This window comes from Sphaeramia orbicularis, chromosome 5, assembly GCF_902148855.1.
Source record: "Sphaeramia orbicularis chromosome 5, fSphaOr1.1, whole genome shotgun sequence".
NCBI lineage: Eukaryota > Metazoa > Chordata > Actinopteri > Kurtiformes > Apogonidae > Sphaeramia > Sphaeramia orbicularis.
In genome coordinates, this window is record NC_043961.1 from 19,316,757 (window position 1) to 19,340,787 (window position 24,031).

The window sequence follows — 24,031 nt, forward strand, 5'->3', positions numbered from 1 at the left end:
GTCAATTGACCGCGCGGAGCTCACTGACGCGGTAAGCATAAACCAGCCTTAACACTCCCCCCACCCACACAGACACACTCACAGACCACACACACAGACACTACTCCCACTAGGACAACACAGACCAACCACACCCCCTTCGCCACACAACCACACATAGCCAAAACCCCCCTCACTATTCAGTCACATTCGACTGAACCCAACCCCACAGAGACCTACCTGCAACCGGGACCCAGTCAACACATTTCACCATCCACCTCCATACAGGCTGGCCCCCCTCTCCCAGTTATACCCCCCAAACATCAAAGGCATAGGGCATTTTCACACTGTGTACCTGAGTCTGTCTCCAAGTATGTTGGACCCCAAAGTTCACTTAATTTCATCAATGTGATTGCAAACGTTCCATGCGCGAATACCGTACCTGAGTCCAGCTGAGACGGCAGTCCTGGGTATGGACAGCGTGGACTCCAGTATGGTACATTGCAGTGTAAAAGTAATCCGTACCCGAGAATGGACGTGACCTAGTCACCACTCCAACAATGGAAGTGGCTTAATCACCAAGAGATCATTGACGGTGCTCCTGTTGTCTCCTGAAAAAGCCTCGGATCCACGCAGCATAGGCTCTCCTTACTGACTGAACCACTCAGTGATGTATCAGGGTCAACAAAGGGGGCTCTTCTTCACCTTGCCTCAAACAGGCTAACGGATAGAACAGTATTGCCTGTCTTGCATTCTAGACAAATGAACAGAACAGGTTAATGACGTAAAGTTTTGTCTTCTTCTGAGTTCTGTGTTTGTTAGATAGCAACAGAATTCCCTCCCCACTGCCACCTACTGTTTCGGCCCTGTAACACCCACTCGCACTCGGGCACGGGCCGCGGTATGTACTTGTGAATGCAACATCTGCGAGAAAGGTGTGAGTGTATCTAGGTATGGCACAGATCCAGATACCCAGTGTGAAAACACCCATATTCACACACCTGGACCAACTACCTCAACACCCATCCAGGACCTCCCTTCCACCACCCTACGCTCCTGTTGCCAGTTCCGCCCCGTATCCTTCTCCTCATTCCTTTCCCCCTCTCCTTCCCTCCCTTTCCCTCCCACATGCCACCACTACTTATAAAATATAGACTAACATCTTTTCCCAAAAGTCTTCCCAGCATAAAAACTACATCTAGAACCAGTGGTTCCCCACGGGTCATACACTAGGATTTCATATTGGGCACAGTACCTGAAAACTTTCAGGAAAAAAGCCAAACAAAACTGCTTAGAATACTCTTGCTAATCGCAAATAAAGTAAGAACAACCTACTGGTTAAAGCCACAGCCCCCCACAGTTGTCCAATGGAGGGATGGAATTCAGGATGCGTATAATATGGACTACACTACTGCAGTATTACACTGAAAACAGAAGCATTTATGAATAACTGAACCCCCACTATGTTGCATTTCCACTTGATATAACTGTTGTTTTGTTTTTTGTCACATATATATATATATATATATATATATATATATATATATATATATATATATATATATATATATGTACAGGGTGGGGAAGCAAAATTTACAATATTTTGAGGCAGGGATTGAAAGACAGTGTATGACCAATTACTTTATTGACAGTCATGAGAATTTATTTGCCACAAGAAAATTTACATAATAGAAAATGTTTTTATTCTATGTGTCCTCCTTCTTTCTCAATAACTGCCTTCACACGCTTCCTGAAACTTGCCCAAGTGTTCCTCAGATATTCGGGTGACAACTTCTCCCATTCTTCTTTAATAATATCTTCCAGACTTTCTCGTAATAGTTTTGCTCATAGTCATTCTCTTCTTTACATTATAAACAGTCTTTATGGACACTCCAACTATTTTTGAAATCTCCTTTGGTGTGATGAGTGCATTCAGCAAATCACACACTCTTTGACGTTTGCTTTCCTGATTACTCATATGGGCAAAAGTTTCTGAAAAGGTATGGATAATAATGTTAGGTATGATTATGACATCAATATATGTTTGGTTTCAAAACAATTGACGTAGTGCCTGCTGAGAAAAAACAACTAAATGTTCATTGTAAATTTTGCTTCCCCACCCTGTGTGTGTGTATATATATATATATATATATATATATATATATATATATATATATATATATATATATATATATATATATATACACATATATATATATATATATATGTACATACTGATGTTTAGTTGTCTCTGTGAGAACATGAAAGTATGTCAAAGTATTACCATGTATTAGCTCACTGACTGAAGGTGATCTTTACTGAATACCTTGGATCTGAAACAACCATGGACTACTAACCCCACTAAGACTGATACATATGTTAATATATTTTCTGTCATAAGACAATTTGTTGCGAAGTACTGTATGACTACACATATGAAAACTAATTAAAAAGAAGTAAAAAAAACCAAAACAAAACTCAAAAGCAACGGCAGCTGGTTTAGGTCAGTGAAAAGGGAAACAAACAGTGCTTTTAATCTCCTTTAATTATTACAACCTCATATTCCAAAACATACAGTACAACGTAATAATAAATTAAAAGTCCAGAGGATGGGTGGTCTCCTTCAGGACAACGTCCACTGTCTTCTACTCAGACCATGGATGAACTGTTGGAGGAAAACTGAAGGAGACGAGCGGTCAAATCCATGTAGGAATTTATAGCAAAGTCTGTTTCCATGAATGAACCGAATGACAGAAGAACAAACTTACAGAACTGAGGAATGGGATGTTGACCACGGACAGAAGGAATCCCAGAGCCATGGGGAAGAAGGACCTGCACAGACCAGCACAAGAAACACCATAGGGTTAGGGTTAGGAACGGGGTTAGGAACAGGGTTAGGGTCAGGTTGGGGCGCCATAAAGGGGGGGTAAACCTGACAAATTAATGGGGCCCAGCATTCCCAGGGGGCCCAGTGGATATAGGTCAGAAGTTGTGAACATTTTGTTTACTCTCCGGAGTAAAAGAGAGGCATAGAACCCGGGAGGCGGGTGTCCAAAGTTAAGTTTCACTTCCAGTTTCACGCCAGTTATGGCACTTATGGACCCCCCCCAACAAATTTACAGATACTTTTGTTTTATGAAGGACCCACAACATTAACCTTTCATGGGGCCCACAATTGCTAGAGGCGCCCCCGGGGTTAAGGTTAAGAACAGGGTTAGGGTTAGAGGATAAAACAGATAGAACCAAAACAATAACAAACTGAACTAAATCTAAAGCAGCTGACTGTAGATGTCAGTCCATCAGGGCACGATGCTGATGTGAAGTTAAAACATTCACTGATGTGTGAATAAAGTAGAATAACAGAATAAAGTAGATTAAATGAACATGTACCACATGAAAATTCAGCTCAGATTGAACTACACTCACTTTTCACACTTTAAATACGCAGTCTTTTTCCTAACACTAACCCCTGTGTTTGTCCCTAACCCAGTGTTTTTCAACCTTGGGGTTGGGACCCCACGTTGGGTCGCCTGGAATTCAAATGGGGTCACCTGAAATTTCTAGTAATTGATAAAAATTAAGAAAAACTTACTAATAAAAAATATATGTTGAGTTGACAGAGACAATCCCAATACATAAAAGACATGACAAACTCTGAAGCTGAAACTGAACCACTGTGGTACTGTTTATCTTTCAAATGTTCATTGTGGTCGGTTTCAGATGCTGCAGCTCTTTCATAATTCATAGTTTGAGTTATTGTTTGTTCAGTATTAATTGTCAGCCTTGTAAATACAAGCTGGACTGATTGTATATATCCTGACTAAGGAAAATAAAATTCTCACTTTGTGCAGTAATCTACACCTGGCTTTTCTGCCTTCGTCCATAATAATATACATTATATAGACTAAATGTCATCTAAAATTAACATTTATTTGCAACATAGTATAGCAAACTATTACATGATCAAAAACAAATTAATTTTAGCAAAAAAATGTCTCCGTTCTGGGGTCACCAGAAATTTGTGATGTTAAAATGGGGTCACAAGCCAAAAAAGGTTGGAAACCAGTGCCCTAACCCTAACTCCTGTGTTTGTTCCTAACCCCTGTGTTTCTTCCAACCCTAAGGTTGAACGAAGACACAGAAACTGTTTTAATTCACTCACCTGAATAAAAGCACAAATCCGTAACTTTCCACTAACATCCCGATAATGGGCCATCGACACAGCACCAGCGCCACGCCCCCCAGGAAGAACAACGAACCACGAAACTTATGTCTCTGGAAGAAGAAGTGGGCCGTCCTCCTGAAGCCGATGATGAACGCCAGTCCAGACAGAAACAGGATCTACAACAAACCCAGGTCAGATGAAAGATCAGAGTCTGATGATTCTGTAAAGGGTCGAATGGACCCACATCTGGACGGATGGTCTCTGGCGTCCCACAGGACAATCAGAAGACTCAGGGACATGGACTTCACAGCTGAAGCTAAAACAGCTGCTTTGTCCTTCAGCGTCCTATGATCCAGTTGGACGTGAATGTTTCATTGCTCACATTCCCAAAGGCCAGAAGGACCGAGTCAAAGTAGAACAGCACCCCGAAGACCAGGAAAAACAGGCCGAAGCCCATCAGGCCGATGCCCACCTCTGGAAACAAACACACACATGGATCAGAGCCACACCTTCTTCAGTGGAAGGAAAACACTCCTCCCTTTAGACTCAAACTGGGATTTCACAAACGTCCTCAAACTCCTCCAGCAGAACAACAGAGCAAACGGGCAGTAGGTCAGAGGTCAAAGGTCACAGACGTTATCAACTAATGGCCCACAGGAGGATTAAAGACCTAGACCTTGACCTGGTTCAGAGTAAACCACCTGGTCCAGGTCTAATCCAAGGTTTGGACCTTCAGGGACTCTGTAGTGAACTGGTTCACACTGTCCGGTCAGGTTCAGGTTTAGACTGAAAACCACCTGATTTAATGCATGACGGTGCATTAGGGTTAATAATCCGAGGCTTTTAATGATGTGAACCTTCAGCCGATACTAATACTACTGTCACACACAGAGAGTTAATGTTCAATGACTGAAAGAATTTCCCTCCACAGGGAGTAGAATAGTACTATGAAGTACTACTAATGTCCTGCAGTTAATATACTGTAGGACATTAGTAGTACTATGAAATACTACTAATTACACTACTACCAGTTACCACTAGTTACATGGACTCATGTCCAGGTCCATCCAATAAAACACTGGAAAATGGAAGGTTTTCAGAACAATCTGACAGCACAGACTTACTCTGGAACTCTGTGATGGCCGCCATGCTGAAGCTGAAGCTGAAGCTGATGCCGTCGCTGCTTCCTTTGGTCTGTTGTGTGGTTGTGACCTTTGTGCGCTGATGTCATCAGTGTTGGAGCTGAACATTAACCAGGTGAACTCTGACCCCTGATTCTATAGGGTCACGTACAGACGACACTGAAACACGTCAGTTTCTGTCTTTCTTCCTCCTCCCCATTGTTCTTTGTTACCCTGCCCCTCCAAAGGGGAGGCAAGGGGTATTGTTTTGGTTTGGTTTGGTTTGGTTTGTTTGTTTGTTAACTCCAGCAGCAAAATTACTGGTTGAATTCATACCACATTGGGCTTATAGATTGCCAGTAAGCCAGAATAGATGTTGTGACATTTTGGGAAAAATAGGTCAAAATTACATTTTTTCAATGAATTAAAAAAAAAAAAAAAAAAAAAAAAATTAATCCCCGTTTTTATATCATAATACTGGAAGGTCTCAGAGCATATTGGTATTAATATTAGTGCTTCCAGCCATATGGCCTGTGCATACTGAGTGAGTGACACACACACACACACACTCTGCAGGTGCCCCTGGGTATTCATACTGTGTATTGATTGTTGTTTACATTTTAAAGAATGGTTTACCAAACAATTTTTATGTCACTACTTAGAAAATATAGACTCACATTTTTTCCCAAACGTCTGCTCCCTAGCATAAAAACTACCACATCTAAAACCCGTGGTTCCCCATGGGTCACATACTTATAATGCCCGAAATTTGTCTGTGTCTATGCTGACATCAGCACATGCATAGACATGATGACATCAGCTGCATCAATGCCAAAATAAGCTACAATACGTAGGAGGGACAGGGTTTGTTGTGCGTAGCACCACGTGTTTCTTTTTCCATTTATTCAATTTTCTTTTATTTTGAGTTGAATTCTTCCTTCATGTCTTTTCTCTTTCCTTGAATTAAAAACATTTGTAAGTCAGTGTTTCTTCTACATTTATTCCAGTGTTGATTTCAGGTTAAACCCTGAACCTTTGAAGAGGTAAAGAAAACCTGAAGATAAATAGAACTGAGAAAGTTTTTAAGGTTTTAAGTGAAAATCACAGCCAAGATCCAAAACAAACTCCAATATGAAGTGCAGTGAGACCTACAGTACTGGGGAGTGTGTGTGTGTGTGTGTGTGTGTGTGTGTGTGTGTGGGGCCTCTGCTGTGGAGAGCACCCCACTCCCACCCTCAGCGGCGTTGACATGTTGAGTCCTGGACCACAGTCCTGTTATTTTGACATTGGATTAAACTCATGTAAACTGTCTTGAGTCTGCTTGTGTTGGTTGTTTTGTCTGACTTTTAACCACTTTGCAGAACATCACAGTTTTATGTCAAAACCCGACTGTCCAAATCCCTTTAACTGTGTATGTGAAAGAAGCGACTCTGGGTTAGTTTTTGCACTTTATTGATGGCGACAAACACTTGGATATAACAAAGACTATCGGTAACAAGCTGACAGGAAATCTCAGTATTTTTGGCAGTGAAATTCATCAACAAGTGGAATAAAGTATCAGCAGTAAATATTTCATCATTCCAAACAGCCAGACATGTTTTACAAAATACTGCGATGAATCCAGAAGCATCTAGAGAAACACAGGATTATTTGGATACATTCACTTTATTGCAGGTTTTCTGAAAGCAAGCGCATTAGTCATCTCTTTTTTATCATTTGCATAGTTCAAGCAGTTTGTCTATTTTTTCCCAGTAGCGATGATTACATGTGATAGTAGGATATACTGTAACTGAAATCAAAAATATTATATACACTTACCAATGTATATAATGTATATACTCTATTCTCATTAGCCACAAATGCTACATCTAGTATTAAATATGAACATCCTGTTTTGGCTGTCGTTTCTCAACATGTCAGATTCCAATTAATCCAAAAATATCTATGTTCTGCTCCTTCAAACAATCCTCAAGAGCAATAAAATAAAGAGTTTTGTTTGTGAAAAATGCAAAACATGGTGCAATTTGAGTGTAAAAATTGAACCTGTCAATTGTCATTGAATATTCATGCATCTAAAAAAATATGTGCCGCCTCTGTTGAACTCAGTCCCTTTCTAAAAAATCTGAAACGAAGAAAAAATAGAAGTATTCTCTTAAATCCTTGTTTTGTTTTTGCTTAGTGAGAGCCTTTAACTGCTGTCTTCATAAAAATCCATTTGCTTTATTTTCTGTCACACACACAGTTGTGTATTTGAGTCTATGTTCTGTAAATCCACTTGTACAAACACTTGAACACTTACGTGAAAAGGTGAAACCGACACGACGGTGAAGGTTAATGCACAATAGGGGGCGACACTGATTTGTGAATTTGGATCAGTTTTACTGTAAAACATGACCTTTAAGGAAAATGTTTTAATTACTGTAGTTTAAGAATATTATAGAGGGAATAAACATGAATAAACATCACCAGAAATCACCATGAAGTCAGTGAGAAGCAGAAAAACAAATCAGCACCAGCTTCAGTTAAACAGAAAGACGAAATGTGTGAAACCAGTGTCTGAGCGACTGGACAAACACCTGCATGGTGTGTTACGCAGCTGGAATCCTGTCAGTTCAACACAAAAATACAGCCTAGTGCAGCTGTTAGTGTAGGCTAACGGCTAACAGCTAACAGCCAAATACCTTTGGTTGGGTTGGTTGTAGATGATCTCCATGTGTTTGTTCCACCCCAAACTTCATTTAAATATTACCTTAAAATGTTCTGTAGTTTGTACTAGCTGTGGTTACACAAACAGCTAATGGCTAACGCCAAACACATTTAGTAGCTAATGTGTCTGACAGTGTTTAGCTCACATTCATTCATTCTATACTGACAGTCAATAGAAATGTTGAGGTTGAAATGTATGCATATTTCTACTTGTAGGGGGGTTGTAATTATTCATTGTGGATTTATTAACGACTTAGTGCTCAGGTAGTTGAGATAATGATGAATTGTCATGTTGTCACGGTTCATTGCACATGGGTTGGTCTCTGCAAAAGTGGACCAAATACACACTGAGCAATATTCAGTGGGTATCTGCACAATTTGAGAATTGGTTTTGAAGGCCTATATAAAGGCCCAAAAAAGGCCACCATTGTCAGTCCAGTGAACAGCATCATGCCACGTCTATCACGCGAACGACGATTCTGGGCACTGGGTATGGTGGAGGCCGGTTTGCGCTACAGTGATATAGCCAGGCCTATGTATGGGCTGTTCCCAACCCACAATCAGAAACCTGGTTGAACGCCACAACACGACAGGCTCTGCTGACGATAGACCGCATCCAGGGCAACAGAGAGTGACAACTCCTGACCAGGACCGCTACTGTTGTGACTTTGTGTTTGGCAGGTGCCATTTTCTTTAGTTAAGTTTTTTGTTTTGAAATTATTCTTGAAATTTTAGATTTCTGTTTCTGTATGCCAACATCCTAAACAAATGATTCATATGAAAAAATTCCAGTTGAGGGTTTCAAAATAAAAATTATGTAAAAAAAATATGGTCTCAAAATTTTCATTGACTGTGAGTGTACTTTAACCACTGATTAAAATGTTTCCAGTCATTTACAAATTCAGCTCATGACAGTTTTAATGACATATAGTTTGAACCATTAACTTGATATTGATGCTAAAATTGCTATTAGTATTGTTTTAGTTGTAGTTAAAATAAGTGGCTGTATGTGTTTCATCTATTGTTCAAACCATTTGTAGAAAATGTTCAACTAAGACTTACATGATTTGACGTTTTGCTACATGTGTTTCCTTGGTGATCAGCAGTATTGTGTGTAACGAGTTACGAAGTAATGCGTTGCAATAACGTAACTACTTTTTTCAGACAAAAAGCAGTGTAACGCGTCACTACTGAAAATTTGGTATCGAAACGTAGTTACTTTTTCAATTGCACACAACGTTACTTGACTTAGGGACAACCATCGGGGATGCGCAAATGCATTCTTTTCTATGTAAACATCCGGTAGTCATCCGGTAATGAAACACCTGCGCCTGTGCTATAGTCAAAAGCTCTCATTTCACCTCGTTTCATCAGGTAACTAAACAAGAGTTGGACAAGCCCTTATGTATTTTGTGTTCACCTATATGCCCATAAGATGTATGGAGGCATTGTTATTTCATTTTGTTTGACAGGGCTTAGTGGTGGTGTTGAAGCCTAGAATAGTCCAATGTTGTCTTGTCAAATGCTCTGTTTGTGGCATTTTTTAAAACAAAGAGCACAAAAGAAATACCTGTTATGTCCTCCATAGTAGAACTCTATGTAGCCCTACATATTTAGGAAAAGATATGTGGTTCTGCCCAAAGTCCAGCAACATAAAAGTAATGTAAAAGTAACAAGTAATGTAAAAAGTTACTTTCCATAGAGGGCAACTAAGTAAAGTAACAGATTACTTTTTAAAGAAGTAACTTGTAATGAGCAAAAGTTACTCTTTAAAAGTAACATCCCCAACACTGGTGATCAGTCAGTGATAATTAACTCTCATATGATAATTATGTCATGTGATAATTAGCTCCTGTCGTAGCTCAGGTAGATCTCTGGTTCTGATCTTCGTCCACGTCACTGCTTGTGTTTCAACTCAGTTCTGACTTCCAGGGTGTTTTCCAGTGGGAAAGTGATGTCACTGTAAACCCTCTATAAATATATGAAATTCACAGAAATTCAGTCCAGTTTCAATGTAGCTTTTTGTAACTCTAGATTCATTCATAAATGTGATAATGTCTGTGCAGATTTATAAGAATTAAAATCCAAAGAGGAATAATAATAGTAATCAGTGCATTTCTTCCTAATTTAAGCTTCTTTAAATCATATGTAAATGTCCATTCATCACAACATATAAAAGACAGATTTCAGATGTATGGCACTGCATTGGAGATGAAACCAAGGGATATGTAACATGTCCATCTCTTCTAGTAAATAGTTCCTCTAATAACTGACTGCATCAGAATCACACTGGTAAGGTCACTTCACATACGTTCACTTTCCACATACAGCATCTGTTTATGTACATATATCCAACATCCTGGACCTGGCTCCTTCTCTGGGGTCCTGATGGAGCTACATGTAGAAGACTAGAACCAGACCCAGACTGCAGAGTCCCTCAGACCTGCTCTCAGTCACAAACACATTAACTTCAGATGCTAACGTTCTTCTTTGTATCAGCTAATGTCAGTATTTAATACAGACTCATTAACACTGGGACAAGCTCTGTCACTTCCTGTAAAACCACTTCATGCAGACTGGACACACATATAGACAATGGACCCGACCTCAGCAGGCCGGTATCAGCTGGAGGCTCATGGTAGTTTCTGTCAGATCGATACCATGTCGACTGTGTTCACACCAAAAACCATCAAACTCATCATCATCATCATCAATGCAAAGATGCAAAAAGACACCAACATGTGGCCCCATGACATGCACATGAGTGAGTCTGTGGTGACACTGGGTGGTGACATATCGCAACACCATCTAGAAACTCTGAACGTCACCAGAGAAACATGTAATAGTCAGTTCATGGTCGTGTTAGTGTAATGACAGTTGAGCTGTCTGTCAGGAAACAAGAACCACTAGATCCATCAGGTCCGTCTGTGTCCATCAGGTCCATTTGTGTCCGTCAGGTCCATCTGTGACCTTGGAATCATCATCTGCCTATGAAACGAACCTTTCATCAACAACCATGGTCAAGGTGGGCCACAACAACCTATGGCCCAAAAAGTCAGTTCAGTTCATCTATGAGTCTGAGTGAATGTTTGGACCATTTTACATCATTCTGTCGAACCTTTTGTCAGATATTAAGATATAAACGCAGGATGGACAGATCTTCTTACAGTGATACACTGTGGATGCATCTAAATAAATGTGTTCAATAAACAGTAAAAAGTCCAATCCATCACATCTGTAAATCAAAGCCCAAGACGGCTGGAGAGTTGGCTTGTGACCAAAGGGTTGCCGGTTCGATTCCCCAGACTGGTGGAGCTGTTGGCTGATGTGCCCCCAAGCAAGGCACCCCCTGCGTGTTCTAGTGATGGGTTAAATGCAGAAGGTCCATTTCATTGTGAACCCCACTGACAAATAAAGATTCTTCTTCAGATGGATCAGAACACACATAAGATCCAATAAAACTAATGAGACCAGAACGAATCCTGGATTTAATCAGACTCATTTTGCAGCTGTGGTTAATTTCATTTCACAGCATCTTTCTGAACGTACTGACTTCTTTGTCCAAACACAGGGATCGTGGTCTAATGTCTAACTGCGACGTAAACAGGACAAAACACAAACGACTCCGTATCTCAGAACATTTTACAAATGTCCCTGACCTTTACCATCACCTGGGCCATGTGGACTCTGATCTACTGAACAAAAACCCATCAGGTCTGGTCCCACAGCCTGACCCGACAGGTTCTGATCATCTGATGGAACATTTGGACTTCACTAAGAACCAGGGCAGGTTCTATTGGCTGAAACACTACAGAACCACCTGATCCGTCATATTCACATTACACCAGGTGAAGACTGGTCTTAGCGGTTTTTGGTGTGAACACAGCAGTAGAGCCACCACAACTACAGGTGATGATGCTCTGAATATGAGCCGGTGATGTTTGCATATGAGTGAAAGTGAAACGAGGTAATGGAACGGAGGACGAGGCATCACAGTGAAACCAGGAGAACCCTCTGCCTTTTACAAACGGTTGAGGCTTCATTCTTGTCTGTAGTGTAAGTGTATGCGTTAATGTGGACAAAGGCAGCTGCCGCCCCACGTCCACGGCTCACATGGACGTCAGGAGGTGGTGGTCTGCCAGTTTAGATCAGCATCTGGACTAGTTCAGCATCAGTGACGGTCATTGAATCTCTGCAGCTTTTCCTCTTCTTCTGTGTTGACCTTGTGTGTTTGTTCCTTGTGATCAGATCAACATCAAACCTCAGTTCATTGGCTTTCGATGTTTGTGTAGTTCATCAGTAATGTCTACTTTGTAGAATTTATCCTGAGCTAAACTTATAGAATTTCACAACTTGAAGCTGGTAGATGTGGGTCGGTCCTTGGTGCCGTTGGGCCGGTGTCATTGGACAGTCCCGGGGTCGGTGATGTTGGTCGGTCCTTGGTGCCATTGGGCAGGTGTCACTGGACAGTCCCGGGATCGGTCCTTGGTGCTGCCGGCCTGGTGAATCTGGAAGGATGGTTGTAGGTTTGTCTTCAGTTGTAAATGACCTCTTACCTCCACAGAACCTCCTTTGACAGCTCTGCAGGCTTCAGTCAGTTCAAGTGCCATAGGAAATAAACGTCATCTGTCTGGAGCCACGCCCAATTTGTAAATCCTCAAAAAGATGCTCCGTCAAACTTGACGGCAGCCAGAGCTTGAGCTACAAAAGAAGCACAAAGAGACAAGAATCAGTCATTCCACATTGTCAGTTTCATCATGTTGTCTTGCATTACTTCTGACAGATGTGCCTGAAACAGGATGTTTTCAGAGTTAGGGTTTCAGATTGGAAGTAACTGGAACGACTCCTGCAGGTATCAGCTCCTTAACCACTGACTTTACACACCAATGCTCACTCTTTACATTGTAACAGATATCTTTACTTAAGGCTCATGCATCCAGTTTTTATGTATGTACAGTATGTATAATTATTCTGCATCAGAAAAAATTGAATCCAAATGGAGGAAACAATAACTCATAGAAAAGTTGATCCCTTGGTGAATCCATCGGTGAAAATCACACAACAAGCAAGAAAAAAACATACCACAAGAGATACAAAAGCAGCATAAGACAAAGTAAGAAGAAAATAATGTAAAGTTGATAAGTTCAACCATTTCTTCTACTTTTACCACAGTCTGTTTCATCTACTAACGTGTGACTCTGCAAGTGTCACCAGTTCATCTATGGATGTACTGGTTAAACTGAGTACACAGGGTATATATATAGTGCAGAATGTGTGTATGGTGTACATATAGAGTGTAAAGTGTGTATGGGGTGTATATATAGAGTGTTTTGAGTGTAAACGGTGTATAAATAGAATGTATAGTGTGTAAAGTGTGTATGGGTTATATTTATAGAGTGTATAGAGCGTATATATATAGAGTGAATAGTATGAATGGGGTGTAAATATAAGTGTATTGAATGTACAGGGTGTACATATATATATATATATATATATATATATATATGGTGTATGGTGTATAGGGTGTACATATAGAGTGTATAGAGTGTATATATAGAGTGTACTGAGTGCAAAAGGGTGTGTATGCTTTACAGGGTGTAAATATAGAGTGTATGGGGTATAGGGTGTATATATAGAGTGTATAGTGTGTATGGGGTGTATAAGTGTATATATAGAATGTACTGCGTGCATAGGGTGCGTATGGTGTATAGGGTGTAGATATAGAGTGTATGGGGTGTATATATAGAGTGTTTTGAGTGTATAGGGTGTACATATAGGGTGTATATATAGAGTGTATTGAGTGTATAGGGTGTACATATAGCGTGTATAGGGTGTCATTGTGTTGAATGTCTGGTCTGTGATTGGACGGGCCTGTAATGACAGGATCTTATCTCCTAATGAGGTTAAGTGGCATCCTGAGGTCGAGCCAACAGGCGGGGAGACAAAGACGGTGACTCACCTGTCAGACTCACACCTTCATGATGTGGGCGGAGTTGGGGAAGTCAGCAGAGGAAGGGGGAGGGGCCAGGCTGGTCGGGGAGGTGGGGGGGCTGGGGGCGCACTGAGCTGGAATGTGATGGAGGGAGACAGGAGGAGTGGAGAAAGGGAAGATGGAAAAGCAAGACAAGGAGTGAGCCAATCGAAAGGAGAAGAACAGTGAGGAGGAGGAGGAGCTTATCTGACCACAACACCAACATACGTCTGTTGTCACCAAAACTAAACCTTACATCAGGTTAGTGACACATGAGGAAGTAGAACCAGGGCTGGGCCATCAGAACATAAGTATTATTTACTTCAACTGTGCAAAAATAATTCAATGTTATGCTGTTTTATCCTATTTTTGTTAAATATTAGCATATTTGGACAAAAGGCGTGGTGATCCGAGGGGTGGAGTCATCTGCAACGGGTCATGCTAACGCTATCCTCCTGACAGTAAAACGGTTAGTGTTAGCCTAAAGTAACCCGAACCCCGTTATTTATGTTTTAAATGCATTTGGATCTATGAACAAAAGCTGTGACAGTCCGACTCCAGAAAACCAATGAAAACACAATGACAGAACTTCAATGTAAGTCTATGGGTGTTTTTATGGAGCGGAATCTATTGGCTGTCAGTGGTATTACAACTTCAGTAAAGCACTGGATTCTTAGTGAAGCTGAGGTCCTGGACCTTTGGCTACAGCAGTGCTCATCCCGTTGATGTGTCAGGTGTTTTCTAGGTTAGTTGTCTGGTCTGTGAAATGTCCAACTGTCCAGTTTACTGTCCCAGAGGACCACAGAGCCAGAAAATACTCACATTTAAGAAGATAAAATAAGAGAGTGTTAAATTTCCTCCTAAAAGACATTTACTAGACATCAAGATAGTTGTCGATGAATTGAATAAATAACATTTTATGATTCTGATCATTGTGACTGGTCTTCCTTTAGACCATGAAGCCTGAGTTAAAACACAGATAAACATCACAAACCAGCCTTTAAGTATCAAATAATAATGATTAGACATTTACTCTGATAATTATCAAAACTGCTGATTGTCATATTACCCAGTCCTGCTTTAAATGTGAGAGAAAATGGAGTCAGGAATCACTCAACACAAACTAAAGAGTTTTCTTTGCTGTAAGTAAATACAACTGTAAAATAAACAGAGAATCACATGTCAAATGTTGAAAAATGAAATGTAGAGTATGGGTAACTGATCTGAGTCACAACTGAAGTGGTTCATGACTGTTGAGTATGAAGGGAACAACGTCCTGAAACCTGAGATGAGGACTATGGAAGTCCTTTTCTCTGGTCTAACCTTGACCCTTACCCTAACCCTAACCCTAATCTTAACCTTAACTCTGACCCTGACTCTAAGGGTTAGGGTTAAGGTTAGTTCAAACCCCTCAGTGGCAAAAGTGACCATTTCATATGATTTATTCTGGAACATCCACTCACATCTGTTCATGTAGAGGTAAGACACACTGGATGTAGTCTGAAATATAAGTGCACCTGTCTTACCATCCTTTCACTGACTCACAAATGTTCTGGTTTTCAGTAACATTATGAACTAGGAACCAAACTAAAGCCTGATCCAAGAGGAAATATGTCAGAATTAGTTTAACCATTTTATATCTAACGATAACATTAGACCTGAAGATATGTGCAGAAATGTTCAGGTTAGGTTCAGGTTAATGTCAGGTAAATGACGAATTAACGCTGGGGTTAATGTGTGGTTAATGTGGGGTTGGTGTACGTTAACAGTGAGGGTTGGGGTCAGTCGGTGATGGAGGTACATGAGGTGCAGGGTTAGTGTTAATGTGGGGTTAATGCTGGGGGTAATGTTAGGTTAATTTGGGGTTAATGTCGAGTTAATGCTGGGGTTAACGTTGGGTTGACGTTGGGTTAATGTTGGGTTAATGTTGGGTAAATGTGGGGTAAATGTGGGGTAAATGTGGGGTTGGTGTATGTTAACAGTGAGGGTTGGGGTCAGTCAGTGATGGAGGCACATGAGGTGCAGTCTTTCGGAGGAAATCCTCACCAGACAGTAAACGACTACGCCGCGACGCCTCGGCTGCGAGGGCGCAGGAGATCTCGATCCGCTTCTCCTGCTCTTGCAGCTGCTGCTGGGAGGTGACGGGAGCCCCTCCCTCCACCGGGCCATCCAGGACCGGGACCACGTTCTGTAGACTGACATGAAGAAGGAGGACTTTAGATCTACACAATCATCCAATCACAATGTCAGCCTAGAGAAAAGTCCACCATCGTACACACTGTCGTTAAACGGTCCAGTGTCTGTGACGACACTGATGTCCTTCATATGAGTGAGTACCAAACACATTTCATAAGGGTTAACTCCAACCCTAATCTGTACATTTCCTTAGGTAGCTATGAAAAACAACTCAAAAATACTATATCTAGTTTTCACCAAATCATCGGTTAGGGTTAGGGTTACATATGGATCAGTTACCAAACAGTGCTGCAGCTCAGACCAAACTGGAGACGAGTCAGAACAGTGACAAGTTTAATATTACTGGTGCATTCAGGTGCACCTCAGAAGGCCCTGGTGCATTCAGGTGCTCTTCCTAAACTCATAAATCTAGACTTGGCTGCAAAGGTCGTTTAACCTCCTGAGACCCAGGAAAGTACACATTTTGGCTTTTTTTAATTAAATAATTGCCTATACTGGAAACATCATGATGCAAAAGTTTTTTCAGGTGCATTTTTAAAAAAAATTTATGGAATGTCCTTTGGGGTGGACAGTTTTTTTTTTTTTTTTTTTTTTTTTGTATAAAGCTGTGAAACTCTTGTCCCCAAACGTGGACAGAAAACCCATAGCTGGGTCTTAGGAGGTTAAACCAAAGCCCACATTATCCTGGGGTGTGTGTATCTGTGTGTGTGTGTGTGTATGTGTGTGTGTGTGTGTGTGTGTGTGTGTGGGGAGGGGGGTCAGCAATCATTTGACCCATTTGAACATTTGACTCGAGGCTGAAGAATGTGGATGCGGCCTCTAAGTAAAAAAAACAGAACATGAATGACCCTGTGATGGGCCAAAAACACCTACTTTGATTTGGCGATGAGGGTCTTGATGCGCTCCAGTTTCTTCTGCTTCTCCTTCTGTTCTTCTGGACTCAGAGGACACTTATCCTCCTCATCCAGGTAACGCTCTGGGATCAGAACCTTGTCAGGAGCCATCAGCTAAAACAGACACAACATTAATGAAACATGGGTCCACATCTACAAACGTCATACACATGAACACCACTGAAGCTGTAAACTGATCTGTCATCTAATCTAACATGTTCATGTGAACATTGAGGAGCTAGGCCTGTTCTGGTTCCTATTCTGGTTTTGGATCATTGTATGGAAGGTCGGTTGGACCCACATGGATCTTAAAGGCGTAGATGAACAGGTCTCACCTCTCTGCTGATGTCCACATCGTAGTGTTCTGGTTCTACCTGAAGCCGGCGGAGGCGAGCGATTTCTTCACGAGGAGACTCCAGGCCTTGGCCTCGAACCGCTGCCTCCAAGTCTTTAATGTCAATCTCATGAGCTGTGAGTCGCCGACGCACCTACACAAAAAACACACAAAAATACACCAAACACTGAGACTCAATCACTGAGTTCATGTGAAAGATCAGAAGGTGAAGTTCAGGACAACGATAGAACATGGAGGAGGAGGACACTGTGGTCCTCATCAGTACGTCTGATCATCAAACCTTGAAATTTTCTTCATTATAGATGAGAGATAATTAGAATTTATAATTATAAATATTACACAAACTATAAATATAATGTTTATAATAATAAAATATAATATATAAAAGATAAAATTTATAAACACAGAGCAGGAAAATAAGCACTGAAACGGATACAGGGTGATGCTTATTCTCTACTCAGATTCCATTAAACTATGACAGGATGTGACATAAACTGAATGATGATGATGATGACGATCGTTAGAGGACCACATCCAGGACTGATCCTGGATCCATGGGTCCTCAGAGTTCCCACAATCCTCTACTCAAAAATTCAGCTAAAGGGAAAAGAACTGACCACTTGAAAGATCATCCTCGTCGTCATGATCTTCATCATTATCTGTACCATATTAGATGATGTTAAATAATGTCAAAGTTATGCAACACGTCTCCTGAACTTAGTTTGTAGTTGAGACTAAATAAAACTTTTTTGTGAATTATAGTGTGAATCTGGACCTGGATTCTAAAACCTTCTTCTGCTCCAATGTCATGTTGTAAATCCTTGTCTTTCAAGTGTCATCACATGCTCTTACCACTTTGTAGTTGGCCGGAGACTGGCCCCCTGACAGGTTTAGGCTCCGCCTCTTTTCTCTGACAGAGCTGCTCTGGTTGCGTCGGATTCGGTCGTTTTGCTCCTCGATGCTCATCTTCGACTTCACCTCGGCAGGAAACACAGCGCTCTTTGGACGCTCCTACAGCAGAGGAATGACAACACAAACTGAACTCAGATCAGGTCGTCTGGATCTCTGCCTTTGATACGAAGACACTGACCTGAACACAAACTGGCAAATTTATGACAATTTATTTATCAAGACACTGAACATACTGTTACATCCTTTTTCTGAGCAGTTTTCTTAGGACTAAAAATACCTGTTGCAGTTTTATGACATCAGTATTAAGACTGTGTTACTAACAAATAAAAGAATATAGGAGTGAAATGCGTGCATTTTACTAGAGCAGATTCTATAAGAGTTTGAAGTGTGGTTTACTCCCACACAGTCATTACATTGAAATGATCTGGTAAGTGTTTCAGTAATATTAATAATAATTACTATTATTGCAAAATAACATCTGTTCACATCCAACAACAGCAGACATTTTGGCAGGACCTCAACATGATTCATTGACTTTGACATCTTCACATACATACCTGAAATCCCAAAGATAACACTGGGCATGTGAAGCCAAAACATCTGTCTCCCCCTGGGGGCTGGTTGTGGTATAGCTCATCAAACCACAGAGTCAATGTTCAGTACATGTTTTACACGTGATTTTGGACTTTTTAGAAACATGTGATCAGGTACATTTGTATCCAAATCATCATTTGGTCAGTTTGTTTTTATTAAACAGGTAATTAACTGCTGTATTAACCAATCATGGTCCTCAATCTGTCAGATGAACCAGTCAGGTGGACGGGCTGGTCTCTGCTGTTCTGTCCTATGACCAATGCTTGAGTTGAGGGGGAATCCCATCCCTCCTGAAATATAAATGGTCTAAATCAGGGGTGTCAAACTCATTTTAGTCCAGGGGCCACACCAGTAAAATTATAATATAATAATATGCAAATAATGTCAACTCCAAACTTTTCTCTGTTTCAGAGTGAAAAAAGTAAAATTACATGATGAAAATGTTTGCATCTACAAACTATCCTGTCAAAAAATGTGAATAATATGAACAAACTGAAAAAAAATGTGTGATTTTAACAATATTCTGCCTCAGTTTGTCATTTACGCATGTACATTATAAAATACAGATCACAGTGGATCTACAAATACACAAAATCTTTAGTATCAGGCAGAATATTGTTAAAATTGCACTTACTTCTCTTCAGACATTTCAGGTTGTTCATATTTGTTCAGGTTATTCAGATATTTCTGCAAAATTACACTTTGTTTTAGTGTAAATACATGAAAACATTTACATTTACAAAGAGAAAAATTTGGAGTTGTGGGTATTTATAGGTTATTATGATAGAACTTTACTGGTCTGACCCACTGGAGATTGAATTGGTCTGAATGTGGAACCTGAACTAAAATGATTGTTAACATCTTAGTGTAATTTTTGCATTTCATAAATTCATCCCAAGGGCCAGACTGGACCCTTTGGCAGGCCGGATTTGGCCCCCGGGCCACATGTTTGACACCTGTGGTCTAAATCATCCCCCTTCTAAAACTGTCATACCCCCTTTCATCCCTTATGTCATTTTATCAGTGAATGTGGTTTTACCGCTATTTCTACATTTAAGGAGTTTTGTGCATAATAATTAAAACACTGAGGGTGAGAGGACACGCACACATGCAATGACACAACAGGATTTCTTATTTTATTATTATTATTCTTTGATCAGTGTCAGTAAGCATCATACCAGCGTGTGCAGGTGCAGTTTCAGCACCATGGCCAAGCGACCAGGAGGACAAAGAATAATGTTCCAGGTAAGTCAAGGGTCAGGAATCTCAGTCATTACTTTTATTAGCCTATGACAGTCAAAGCCAAAGGGAGAATCTCATGATATAACAAGACAGCTAACATTTACATTTAGAGCTTACATTTTCTGTCTTGTTAACTAACATTAGCTAGCCAACAACTTCATTAGCATTGATGTAACGTTAAATTAGGCTTGGCATTTAGGTGGCTGTGTACATGTAGCCGGTTATCTGGTAAAAAGATTTTTCTCTGCATTTGCACCCATCGTTTACACGACAACGATGGCCACACCCACTGAAAATGAAGGTTTCTGAAAACTCTGGCCAAAGTGGAAATTTTGGAAAATCTCAGTTTTCCTGTTCGGGTGTATTCAGGTAAAACTGATTGACAGGCGGCATACAGAGCCCTTTAATAACAGTATTCTATAGCTCTAGCTGCTCACTATGAGAAGGAAAGCTCATTGGTCTTTTGTCTCGCATTTTGCGTTGTGAGTGGCTAACTGGGCCTAAGCTTCTCATTATCTTGCTTTTTATAAACTGCTGCGTGTAAAAAGACTTTTCTCTGAGTGGGAGGTCTAAATAGGAGACCAGGCTGCTCAGCAAAATAGATAATGTTAGTTGAGTCTCCCACCCTCTTTGCTGTCATTAGCACAAATTATCTGTCCAAATATAATCAAATCAACCATTCCCCTTGATTTTTTTTTTTTTTTTACAACTTGAGTACTGAAGGACTTCATTTTTACACTGTTACAGATTCAAGTCAATGGATAAATAACTACATAAAAACGACCTGATAAAACACTGTCTGACCCTCTGATAAGTCATGATGACACGTTCATTGAAGGTATGTTTTTTTTTCTTGGTTTAATGGCAGGTTTTAGATTGACATACCCGAGATATCCCATTCTGTGCTCGATGGCGGGAAACTCCAGCCACGCTGCCACCGGATTCGTCAGTGGGTGACTTCGTCCTGGGGGGAACGATGCCAACTGGGGATACGCAGATTAGCATTAAAAACATAAGTAAAGGGAGTGGGTTCCCAGAGTTAATGTTGTTTGCATGTGTTGTCAGATGGATGTCAGTCTGATTATGAATAGAGCCAGCCTTCAAAGGCCATTATAATCCTCTAATCCTGAACAGGATTATGGGTTAAAAGTCAGTTGAGTTAATGACACTAGTGTAATCCCACCACCCAACAGTTAATTACTGGACTGTGATCCATTGACAAAGGATCAGTAGCAGCAGCCGTCACATGAAAACCATCACATGAGCTTCGGTTTTACCTTTATTCATGGCGGACTGTCTGTCCTGGACCTGGTCCTGCACATCGCTCACAGTCTGCAAAACAAACAGCTCATCTTATTTCTTGTTGAACATCAGCCTAAAATGTATGAACACATCTGGCATGAACTCATGGCATTATGTATGAAACACTGGCAGCACCTTGTACCTGGTGGTTGGAGAAGGTTTGTAGACACAGTGAATGTCTGAACCTGGACCTGAACTCTCAACATGCTCTGATTGTTACATCAGCTTTACTTTGACTCTCCATATTAACAGAATTTGGATGATTTGAGAACAAGGATCAGATTTACATCTGCAGCACATCACACACTTTTGGTGTAAAAATACTGTCAACACAAAGTTAGCCTTAGAAAGATGCGATTATTTCAGTGTTTGTTTGGAGAGGAGAGTATCTAATAAGTCCAGAATCATTTCCAGATGTCCCTTTACAGACTCTTATACAGAGATAATTTATCAACTGACACCCCCAGTTCTACCATAGAAACCTTGTCCTTCTACTGCCTCTCATTGGTCTACACTGCTATATAAATCTCAGATTACAACTGACAGGTGTAACCACACCCCCTAGTTAGGTGTTAGTCAGTCTCTGTGTCTGGGTTCGTACATCTGGCCATTGTTAGATCAGCTGTAGAAGCAGATCCTGGATTTCAGACTCATGCTAATTTGTGCTGTTGATTAACTCAGTGCCGTTCCCAGGTTCAGCGTCACTTGTTTCCAGGAGGTCGACGCCCACTGTACCACTTCCTGTTATGGACAGACTCAGACTGCAAAGACAACAACCTTCCAGACTGACACAACTCCACATCCCCTGATTGGACACTGAGTGCTTCTCCAGACCACACTCCCACCACCGAACTAAGGTCCAAGTACAGACTTTTATTGGCAGAGGGTCGATAATAGCAGGAGCAGCAGCGTCAGGTACAAGGGATGTGGAAGGTCAGATACTGATATGGAGGCACATATGGAAAAGTGGAAACAGAAATGAACATGAGGGGGCAGTAGTAGCTCAAGAGTTAAGAACGATGGTGGACACAAACACCTAAATACCTGTCTGAGGAGAGAATCTTCACCGTCAATGTAACCGTCACCGAAGGCCAAGCTGCGCAGCCAGGCGGTGCTGTCAAAGGGAGGGGGGGGGCACGGAGGGAGGGAAGGTGGGGGAGGGCTCCAAGGGATAGTAGGACTTAGGGAGGGGGGGCCTGGGGGGAACGCTCTCCTAAGTCACAGTAAGGGAGGAGGGAGGGAGGAAGGAAGGAAAGGAAACATAGGAAACATAAGAGGGTAGAGCAGCAGGAGGAAGAAAGTGAGGAGCATCAGGACTGAAAACAAGCCACGCAAATGCACAGCAACAGTGCAAGCATGAGAACGTCTGCAGAATGGGTCTGGATGCCACTGGCACCAAACCATCTGGACCAGACACCTCACCTGGTCTACACATGTGTAGAAGACCATTTCCTGTCATGACTGTTGAAATAAAATGTATCTAGAAAAAACACAAAGGCAAAATTACTCTGCACTTGACATTAGTCAATTTTCCAAACTCGCTACATGGTTCAATATGTGACATTTAGATCCCAGAATCCAGCTGGTGACAGGAGGTGGCATTTCCACACATGTAGATCAGGCAGGAACGTAAAACATGCTAAACTCCCAGGAGGACGTTAAGGAGCCGGCCTGTATCTGTGGCATTAAGACCAAAGGAGTTCTTTCATCATTAGACCCAACATTCCACTCCAACACCATTAGGATCCACCTCCCATCACAGAGCCTGTCCACTTATACCTATACATATGTAGAGCAGGGGTGTCCAATCCTGGTCCTCGATCTAGTATCCTGCATGTTTTAGATGTTTCCAGCACACCTGATGATCATTATCAGGCTTCTGCAGAGCTTGATGATAGGCTTATTATTTGAATCAGGTGTGTTGGAAGAGGGATACATCTAAAACATGCGAGACAGTAGCTCTTGAGGACCAGGATTGGACACCCCTGATATTAGAGAGATAGATAGATAACTATGTCTGCCTTTGGAAAACTCAGGTAGAACCCAGAGAACTGGATATGCATGTTTGGTGGTTTAATGAGCTTAAGGTTTACAAAGCTCACCGGTTTGATGTTTGTGGATAACAGGTAAAGTGTGGTAGAGCTTTAAAGGTCCAGGGTATCAGATTTAGGAGGATCTATCTGCAGGTGTGGAGGCACCGTTACCTCAGAGCATGTCCAACATGTTTCTATAGCAGCTCAGAATTAGGTTCTTCCTCTTTTGACATCTAGTGATAAGGTGTGGACCAGAGTTAAAAATCCATAAACTAAAAAACCCCAAAGATGAACAAAAACAAACGCTGTCTCTATCTTCACCAGTAGATGCCACCAAATGTCACAGCCTGAACCTTTAAAGCCCTGTTTTAAAGATGGGTCTGCATGAACACCTTATTTAAGCCCCCCCTGACTGTTCTAGTGTGGTTAAAGGAACACAGGACTGGGTCTAGGTCCAGTTCCTCTCTATTGTTGGGGTAAGTTAGAGGTCTGATGGCGGCTCTGGTGCGATGTGATGGGGGCGAAGCTAGCCGCCGATGGTGATGAACCTCAGAACTGTGAC

The 24,031-nt window shown here is 41.2% G+C and overlaps 2 protein-coding genes across 2 annotated transcripts in view; both read right to left on the reverse strand.

Annotated features, from left to right (window-relative positions):
• Window positions 1-2,545: 2,545 nt before the first annotated feature.
• Window positions 2,546-5,293, reverse strand: golt1a (golgi transport 1A). Its single transcript, XM_030133679.1, has 5 exons — window positions 5,269-5,293; window positions 4,527-4,618; window positions 4,142-4,320; window positions 2,748-2,811; window positions 2,546-2,658 (listed from the first exon to the last, which is right to left on the reverse strand). Exons 1-5 carry the CDS (start codon window positions 5,291-5,293, stop codon window positions 2,629-2,631), a joined length of 390 nt encoding a protein of 129 aa, XP_029989539.1. The 3' UTR covers window positions 2,546-2,628.
• A 5,711-nt stretch (window positions 5,294-11,004) lies between these two features.
• Window positions 11,005-24,031, reverse strand: part of plekha6 (pleckstrin homology domain containing, family A member 6) — a 51,273-nt gene continuing 38,246 nt past the window's right edge. Inside the window, 10 exon segments of the mRNA XM_030133678.1 lie at window positions 11,005-12,672; window positions 13,931-14,037; window positions 15,989-16,137; window positions 17,012-17,145; window positions 17,367-17,519; window positions 18,239-18,397; window positions 21,020-21,117; window positions 21,412-21,466; window positions 22,481-22,570; window positions 22,572-22,649. Coding sequence (XP_029989538.1) covers window positions 13,940-14,037; window positions 15,989-16,137; window positions 17,012-17,145; window positions 17,367-17,519; window positions 18,239-18,397; window positions 21,020-21,117; window positions 21,412-21,466; window positions 22,481-22,570; window positions 22,572-22,649 — 1,014 coding nt within the window. The 3' untranslated portion in view covers window positions 11,005-12,672; window positions 13,931-13,939.

Coding starts and splice junctions, on each gene's coding strand:
- golt1a (XM_030133679.1), bottom strand. CDS start 5,293: ATGGCGGCCATCACAGAGTTCCAGA. Junction 2,812..4,141: donor GGATTTGTGCTTTTATTCAG/GTGAGTGAATTA, acceptor TGGTCTGTGCAG/GTCCTTCTTCCCCATGGCTC. Junction 2,659..2,747: donor ACATCCCATTCCTCAGTTCT/GTAAGTTTGTTC, acceptor CGTCTCCTTCAG/TTTTCCTCCAACAGTTCATC.